The 9204-nt window shown below is 40.3% G+C and overlaps 1 protein-coding gene across 1 annotated transcript; it reads left to right on the top strand.

The window, feature by feature from the left end:
* Positions 1–1497: 1497 nt before the first annotated feature.
* On the top strand, positions 1498–9204 carry LOC101742111 (proteoglycan 4). The gene is made up of 5 exons (XM_038016357.2): positions 1498–2286; positions 3022–3156; positions 3464–3773; positions 4651–4824; positions 5158–9204. Exons 1-5 carry the CDS (start codon positions 1983–1985, stop codon positions 6653–6655), a joined length of 2421 nt encoding a protein of 806 aa, XP_037872285.1. The 5' UTR covers positions 1498–1982; the 3' UTR covers positions 6656–9204.

The raw sequence follows: 9204 nt of genomic DNA, 5'->3' as shown, positions 1-9204 counted from the left end.
TTTACTGGTGGTATGTCTTGTGAGTCGCTATATACCACCACCTTGCCTGTTTCTTGTGTGAAGCAGTAATGCCACGTACCATCTGGCTATGGAATGAGCTCCCCTCCACGGTGTTTCCAGAGCGCTGTGACATGTCTTTCTTCAAACAAGGCTTGTGGAGAGTATTAGGCGGTAGGCAGTGGCTTGGCTCTGCCCCTGGCATTGCTGAAGTCCATGGGCGACGGTAACCACTCACCATCAGGTGGCCCGTATGCTCGTTTGCCTACAAGGGCAATAAAAAATAAAAATGCGTTTCGGTTTGAAGGGCGGGGCAGTCCTTTTACTTTTAAAAGTGAGAACTTCGAACTCATGTCTCAAGGTGGGTGGCGGCATTTACATTGTAGATATCTGTCGGCTCCAGTAACCACTCAACACGAGGTGAGCCGTGAGCTCGTCCACCAAGCTAATCAATAAATAAAAAAGCTTATTCACATAAAAGTAGGTTTTTTTAATGCTGGTATCTTATCATCCGGCTCAACTAGAACGCTCGAGAAGTATAATGCCATCTATTGTCAGATAACGGAAACGGACATCGAAAGTACTCAACTTGTGAGGAATGTTCTCGACGATTCTAAGGATGCCGTATCGACCATAAAAGCTTTGCAGAGATGGCACGCAGTCAGGAACGTCATCAGGTTTGAGCTCCGTGAGCTCACCTACTAGTTAAGGCGACGCTGATATAGCCTCTCAAGGTTATCAGCTTTAGTAGGAAAAAAAACCACGCAGTCAGTCAGTAATCGGAACTACTCGAAGCGAAACAACGAACGGATCACCTGAAGCGAATTGAGAATTTTAAAGTGTTCTGTCTGTGTTCTAAGTGATAAATACAGTTTTAAGTTGTACTGGGTGGAGCATTTATTTATCCCGAACCCCATCAGTATAATAAAAAGTATCCGCTGTAAGGGAGTCAAGGGAGTCAAATACCACGACGACTTCAAACGACGACAATTTTTTAATGAAATACGTACTCGACAAATGTTCCCGATTGACTTCCACGGTGAAGGAATAACATCGTGTAATAAAAATGAAATCCCCAAATTATAATTTGCATAATTACTGGTGGTAGGACCTCTTGTGAGTCCGCGCGGGTGGGTACCACCACCCTGCCTATTTCTACCGTGAAGCAGTAATGTGTTTCGGTTCGAATGGTGGGACAGCCGTTGTAACTATATTTGAGACCTTAGAACTTATCTCAAGGTAGGTGGCGCATTTACGTTGTGGATGTCTATGGGCTCCAGTAACCACTTAACACTAGGTGGGCTGTGAGCTCATCCACCCATCTAAGCAATAAAAAAAAATATTGAAAAATTGGTACCCGCCTGCGGATTCCGAACATCGTTGCATCGCAGATACGAATAAGATAGATTCTATACGAATGCACCGGACGTGATAACCTTTAGGCCACGACGACTTGCAGAATAGTCTAGTCTATGCATACCTTACATTTTGTCTATGGAGGGTTCTACCCTGTTCCACCATAGTTTTGTCAAATGTCAAATGGATTCAAGATTTCATTTTAATACTAATTATGTTAGCTTTCATAAACCCTGATTATATATAATAAAGTAAACTATAAATAAACGACGCATATTTAATAATATTACATAAAGCAATAATATACCGTTTTTAATTAAATTTTATCCTTTTTAAAATAAATAAGGATGCTAGGTCATCGAAAATAAAATGGCGGAAAAAAATGGCGTCCAGTTCTTTTTAGAACCCTGTCTTTTATATAGGCATCTCTTTTCAATACACTGCAAAGTACATAAGGCTAGGGAGTAGGAGCGCGCACGCGTCGTGATCAATAAGTCCACGTGATCTGTCGTCACTTCGTCGAAACTCGCGTAATTGCAAAATGCAAAATGAGTAGGAAAGAAACGTTTTTGTTACAATGAAATCACAAATATTTTTCCATTGAAAGTTTAAGTGTTGTGTGTTATAAAATGCCAGCGTCAATCGGCGTTAATTTACGCGTGACGGGGCATTGTAGCCAAGGCGGGAGAAAGTACATGGAAGATTTGTTTTCCGTTGCTTATCAACAAACTGAGGATGAGCGGGATTTAGAGTACGCTTTTTTCGGCATTTACGACGGACATGGAGGCAGCGAAGCAGCAGCGTTCGCCAAAGAACACCTAATGGATTCAATTGTAAAACAGCGACAATTCTGGTCGGACAACGACGAGGATGTTCTAAAAGCCATCAGAAATGGTTATATGCTGACCCACTTGAACATGTGGAAAGAGCTAGGTAAACAACTCTTCTTGAAATTTATATGTCTTTCTGTTTAGGTATAGAGCAAAGGTATTATCAGGTGATTGTACAACATATTTGGCTTGACCTTGTTAAAAGTTCTTAGTACCTACTTTTTTTGATGATTTGACATTGAGGCACCAAAATTGTTTCTACCTATTGTTTTGATGGTAATAATGTGATGATGTTGTATGAAATTCCACACTATAAAAACGATAGTAAAAGGTTTGCGTAATTTTGGAAACTCCGTCATTGGTGAAAGCAGTTTATCAAGTTTCGAGGGGATTAATTCAGGTTTCCTCTTACGAAAATATATTTGTGTAAGGTCCATTATTGCTGTAGATAAACATACGAATAGTTTAAATATATTAATTAGAAAGGGGTCCTTTAAGGTTTTTGTATTTTAAAAGTACTTAAATGCTGAAATAAAAAACAAAATAAATTATTATAAGACTGAGTTTCCAATATTAAATAAATAATTAACTAGGAGTCTATAAATGTTTGCATAATTTAATATAAACATATTAGTAGTGCAATTGTGATGTTTAATATGCCAGTTTGTAAAATAAGTAATTGAAAATATAAAATATTGTTTGACTTCAATATCAAACAGCATTTATTAGTCCACTGATCACTTCAAATACATGTCAATGATTCATGTCCTCCAGTTGAAATTGTCTCAAGTTCAGTTATTTGGAATGTAAATTATAATTGAATGCTACATTTTTTCAGAAAAATGGCCTAAGACAGTGACAGGCTTGCCAAGCACAGCAGGCACGACAGCCAGTGTGGCTTTTATTAGACGAGGAAAAATATATGTTGGACATGTCGGCGATTCGGCAATCATACTTGGTTACCAAAAAGAAGGTACTATAAAGCTTTTTTTCTCACCTATTCTGGTAACCTCGATGGGTTATACTAGATTTAACGAATTAGTAAATTGCAAATTTTTTCAAAACCTCAATTCATTGTGAAGTGACTGAAATTAATTAGTACTTTTAACAGTTATAATTTCTGATCCTTTATAATGTTTTTCATGTTTTAAATCTATAATGCAGATTTTTGATACAAAAATTGGAAAACGATTAGTGAATATATCTGTTCTCTGTCTATGAATTGTGTTCTTAAGGTAATGAAATACTATACTAAATAAAGATAAAATGCCACATCTCAGGTTCAGAAGAATGGGCTGCAAAACCTCTAACATTAGATCATAAACCAGAATCAACAACAGAGATCGAAAGGATACAAAGGTGTGGTGGTAAAGTGGTCTCCAAAGCTGGTGTTCCTCGGGTTGTATGGAACAGACCACGACCTGGACACAAGGGACCAATAAAAAAGAATACACCAATGGACGAGATACCTTTTCTTGCTGTTGCGAGATCACTAGGGGACTTGTGGAGTTATAATCCTCAGAATGATGAGTTCATAGTCAGTCCAGATCCTGATGTTGGGGTTCTTACTATTGATCCTACAAAATTTCGGTAAGGTCTTTTTTATGTTTTTTACCCTAAGTTATTTTTTGTAAAGATTATTATTAAATAAAGTTAACTGTACTCGATAGTATTCTTGACATTAAACCGGTCAACTGGATGAGTTAAAAAACAAATCTTTTTTCAACGACATGTTAATGAGTTCACGGCCCATCTGCTGTTAGGTTATTAAGTAGATTCCATACACATAAACATGTGAATGCCACTGCCCTTGAGACAGTGGCATTCACATGTTCACTGGTGGTAGGACCTCTTGGGAGTCCGCACGGGTAGGTACCACCACCCCGCCTATTTCCGCCGTGAAGCAGTAATGCATTTCGGTTCGAAGGGTGGAGTAGCCGTTGTAACTATACTGAGACCTTAGAACTTATATCTCAAGGTGGGTGGCGCATTTACGTTGTAGATGTCTATGGGCTCCAGTAACCACTTAACACCAGGTGAGCTGTGAGCTCGTCCACACATCTAAGCAATAAAAAAAAAAAGACATTCACAGATTAGATTATCAATACCCTATTGCGTCCTATCGGTGTCATAAAAGGGAATCACCAGAGAATGGGCAGTAATACTCTTTATGAATATTATACGAACAAACTGAGATGACTGATGGTACAGTGGGTGGTAGTCACTTCTGTAATGAACATTACTATTATAATATCAAAGTGATGTTTGTCTTTCAAAATCATACTAATGTTATGGTTGTAAATGCTCTGGCTGTTTTTTGTGTAGATTTATAATCATTTATCAATTTTATGTTTTACACATTACTTTTGATACAGAAACAGTATTCTTAATATTAGTATTCTCTAATTTTACACATAAAAAATCCATAAAGATTTTTATCCTTAATAACTATATCATAATGTTTCAGGTGTCTTATTTTTGGTACCGACGGCTTATGGAATATGATATCACCTGAAGGTGCTGTAAATTTAGTTCAAGCCACAGAAAAGCATAATGAGGCTGCATTAGTTGGTGGGAATAGCAATCAACCTAGGGATTGGCTTAATCCATCAAAAAGCCTTGTTGATCATGCATTAGAGAGGTAAAGTCATGATTACTTTAGTATTCTCTAATGATAAACTTAGTTGTGTTCTTCTGTTTCCATACCCATGGAAACCCAATGCTGTGAAGTTTAGTCAGAACAGGGGACCATAAATAATACATGGATGAATTGCATGTATGTTAATGTAGTGAGAGTGCGCATGTAATGATAATAGTAAGATGTGTTGCACTGACATCTGAAATGGTAAAGCAGAAAACGATTGAAACCTTTGTAATCAAAATTTCTTTAATATATGTTTAAATTGGTTATCATCTCAGACTATAAGTATCTATCTATTTGTAATATGTTTAATATATTAATAAAATTTTATAGGTGGTCTAATACCAGAATGAGAGCTGATAATACATCAGTAGTGACACTAATGTTGGACCCGCCGGGACCACCGCGTGCCACCGTGCTGCGGTCTCGCAGTGCCGCGCCCCGAGCCCCGGCCGACCCCGCGCCCCGCACCGACCCCGCGCCCCTCCCCGACCGACCCGTGCCGCAGAACGGACTCACCATCATGACGCGCTACTCCGACGCCGACCGCACCGCCGCGCCCCTGCCCCCGCTCCCCCCCTGCGCCACGCTCGACACCCGCCTCTCCGTGGCGCCCACAGACGACGCCGCCAGCGCCACCAGCCCCGCCGGCACAACTTCCGCCACTGAAGACACCGATACAATCACTACGTATGGGAATCCAGCTGAGTCGTACTTTATGGCGCGCCTCCTCAATCGCACCAAAATAGTCAATTCGCTCGCTTCCGTCCCCGAAGAACTCGCACACGTCGACATCCCCCCGTCGGAGACGCGCGAGACGACGCCGCCGGCGACGCGCCTGTCCGTGCCATCGCCGCCGCCGGTGTCCGACGTCGCATCTGTTGCTCCCGTCGAACCGAGAGAGCCCTCCCCCCAGCCCTGCGACCCAGACGAGGTTGAAGACAGTGCTCCGCCCGACGATGGCTGCATTCAAATCAATGAAGTGTCGTCGAGTTCTCCTACGGAAGCCCCGCCCAGGCAACGCGGTCGCCGTTCCCGCGCCGACCTTCGTCCCGACGAACCGCCCGTCGCCAACGACCGCGTGCTGCGGTCACATAACGACGCGGAACCGCCGCCCCGGCCGAATACCCGGCAAACCGCTACAAGAAGTAAAGGAAACACAGTTTCCCTAGACCGTGTCGTCATTCTGACGCGTCGTGCGCAATCGCAAACGACGCCAGTCCCGAACAAAACTGAACCGCGTACACCTGCCAGGAAGGCTCAGAGCGGGTCCGATGAAACTGTACCGGTAGACGAAGAGGCCGCGAAGGGAGCCAGAATGACTAGATCACAGGGTGGCACTGCAACTCCACTAGCTCAAAAGATAACCCGCAGCATAGGTGCGTATGCGCGGGAACTGCGGGGAGCGGCTGTGGCGGCGGCGGCGGCGGCGGGCGCGCGGGCGGGAAACTCGGCGCGCGCCCCGGGGCCGGCGCGGCGGACCCCGGCGGCGCGGCGGCAGGGCGCGCGCTCCAAGGAGAACCTCGGCGCAGGGAGGGACCGCGCCCCCGCCCCCGCCGCGCCACCCGCCTCCCGCCCGCCGCGCCGCCGCGCTTCCGCTGATGAGGTGCACTCCACTACCTCGGAGCCGGCATCTTCCCGTCTGGAGGCCCGGGCGCTTCGGTCACGCAACGAGCCTGCGCCACCTCCAAACAAGCGCGCCCGGCGCGAGACTGCGTCGTACAAGGCGGCCGTGGAGCGGGTGGCGCGGGGGCTCGGCAAGCGCGCGTCCGGTCCGTGGGCGCCGGCGCTGTCGCTCCGCAACCGTCTCCGGCGCCGGCTCGTCAAGTAGCCGCAGAAGCCAAAGAAGCCCCTCGTGTCCGTCGAGCGTCCATAGCGACTCCGCAACTATAGTACAAACGAACACGTAGAACGTTTACTCGTAAGTTAACCGCGTGGACCAGGAGCGTTAGGTTAGTCTAGCTAATATTTATTTTCACCTTATTTTTAGCTTCTGTTCTGATGCATTTAATTTAAGACGGATAGTGAATCTGACATCAACGCGGAGACGCGAGAACCTCTCGGGGGCGACCGCCCGTGTACGATGTGACTGTTATTATTTTCAAACGCATATATGAAAACAATTCTAATTAAAATTAGTATACATATTTGGTTTATTGTAAAAATTTAGGATTAGACCACGAGTGCTTTCTCCATACTAATAATTAAGAGTGCTAATAAATTGAGTAATTGTACAAAATAATGTAATGAATTTATGATCACCAAAATTTACGTTCTACACCGTTATGTATACCGTTTTTCGCTGAATAGACAGCGGACAAGTTATTCTTTTACGAAAAGAATTGTTTATATACAGACTTCCTATAATTAAGCTTTATTGATTTCTAAGAGAGCTCATACGAATGTTGTTGAAACTATTTAAAACGATGACGGAATAAATAGATAAATATAACATTAGTGAAATATTAAGTTTATTCAAGTGTCTCTTACTAATAAACATATCTAGGAATGCTGTATTTCACAAGGACCGAAACAAAGTGATAACTTAGAAGTACTATACATTTTGTATGCTTTTTTTTAATGATGGTCTTGTGAAATGACAGCCTTTGTATTAGTCTAATTTCGCTCGCAAGTATAAATTTACTTTTCAATGCGGATAGAATTAAAAATAAGTAAACATTTTGATAGAGGTTGAGTATATGTCGCCAGTTTTGTAACGTATGGATCTAGAAAAAGTATTTAACAATTAAAATAATGGCGTTCTAGGTGACCTACATACATGTCAAATTAACAAAAAATTAAAAGGTCAATAGTGGGTCAAAATCAACATTAAATATTGACATTTTCGACACAGCAATCAAACGAAGATGGTAAAAAAAAAACTTGTTGACTTGAATATAATTCCTTTGTAATGAATGGTCTGTCCTGTTTATACTTGCGAGAATCAAAATCGGAGCCTTAAATACAAATAAGCAATAATGAGGTGCGTATTCGTGCTTAAAATATATCGATATTTCTAATTTTATTGTGTGTTTATTGAAAATGTATGGAGTTCTGAGATGTTCGATCTATTTACAAATTGTTAAAGCCGATTTTTTATTCATTAAGACGGTTAAAAAATTTATTATATTATGCATGCCTATAAATAAATAAACGAATGTTTAGGGACTGGTGAACATAAATTTTAATGAAGTGGAAAAAAACAACTTTTTTACTTTTATTGTTCTTTGTCTTTTTCATTTTCTCAGTTTTTTTTTTTAATAGTCATATATCGTCCTTTATGATATATGACTATACGTATTTCAACTATCTTCACTGCCAATATACATACACGTATTTACAAGAAATAATTTTATTTGTTTGTGTAATTAAATCACTTTTTTAAGTTCATTAGCCGTTGTTATAGTCTCGGGACCCAGCTTGTACTCCACTTAATATTGTGTTTGTATGTGATTATGAAACCATTGAATATTTTCGTGCGACCAAAAAGAGAAACGAACTGTTAAGATGTTTCCGTTTTTTTTGTTGTTGCTGTAAAAATAAAACTTAAAAATATATTTAGACGAATAAAACTCGCGTCATTAAATGATTTAATATATTTCTAAGTACCTAATTAGGGGGGACCGGAGTGTCTATTGTAAGTTGAACAAAATGTCCAAGATTTTGTAAATATTTTTTTATTAAATATAGGTGAAGTATTTGTAATATGATGTGCCTCATATGTTACCGTTACGACAACAAATATTTAGGTGTTCTTTGATATATTGAGATATGTATTTTTATGAAGAGTAATAAAAATTTATGCATTGTAATTTAGCTATTAGTAAAGAGGATTTCTAATATAATTTTGTTAAGATAATTGTGTATAAATTTAAAAAGTCTGTCACTTACATCACGTTTGTAGCACAGATAAATTTAAAATGTATTTGAGATCATATTTAATAATAAAGCAATTGATGAAAATCAACACTGAATATTTTTAAATCGAAATCTTTCTAATAATGTTTCGAACGAAACAAAATCTGTATACTATGTATGTTATTTTCAACTCGCACTCATCATGAGCTTATCAAAATGAACCAGTGGCTAAACTACTTAGCATAACGTATGGCAATTGTCTTATGTCTTCGCTGTTGAATAAATAAATAAAGTTTATCATTTAATATTGGTGTAAGTGATGGTGGTTATGTTTATGAAAACTGCTCTAGCAAAATTTTGTAAGCAAAAGGGTATATTTAATTGCCTTGAATAAAACCATATAGATTTGTTATGGCGAATGCTGACTAGATCGATGCTAAAGTTTAATTATATACATAACTGAAGATAAAAGGAATATAATGTAGATTTTATTTTTTGATTTAAATAAAGTTTGTATAAAAA

This window comes from Bombyx mori, chromosome 16 (assembly GCF_030269925.1).
Source record: "Bombyx mori chromosome 16, ASM3026992v2".
NCBI lineage: Eukaryota > Metazoa > Arthropoda > Insecta > Lepidoptera > Bombycidae > Bombyx > Bombyx mori.
The sequence above is the reverse complement of the archived record's forward strand: the minus strand, read 5'-3'. Positions and strand labels throughout refer to the sequence as shown.

Coding starts and splice junctions, on each gene's coding strand:
- LOC101742111 (XM_038016357.2), top strand. CDS start 1,983: ATGCCAGCGTCAATCGGCGTTAATTTACGCGTGACGGGGCATTGTAGC. Junction 3,157..3,463: donor ACTTGGTTACCAAAAAGAAG/GTACTATAAAGC, acceptor GCCACATCTCAG/GTTCAGAAGAATGGGCTGCA. Junction 4,825..5,157: donor GTTGATCATGCATTAGAGAG/GTAAAGTCATGA, acceptor AAAATTTTATAG/GTGGTCTAATACCAGAATGA.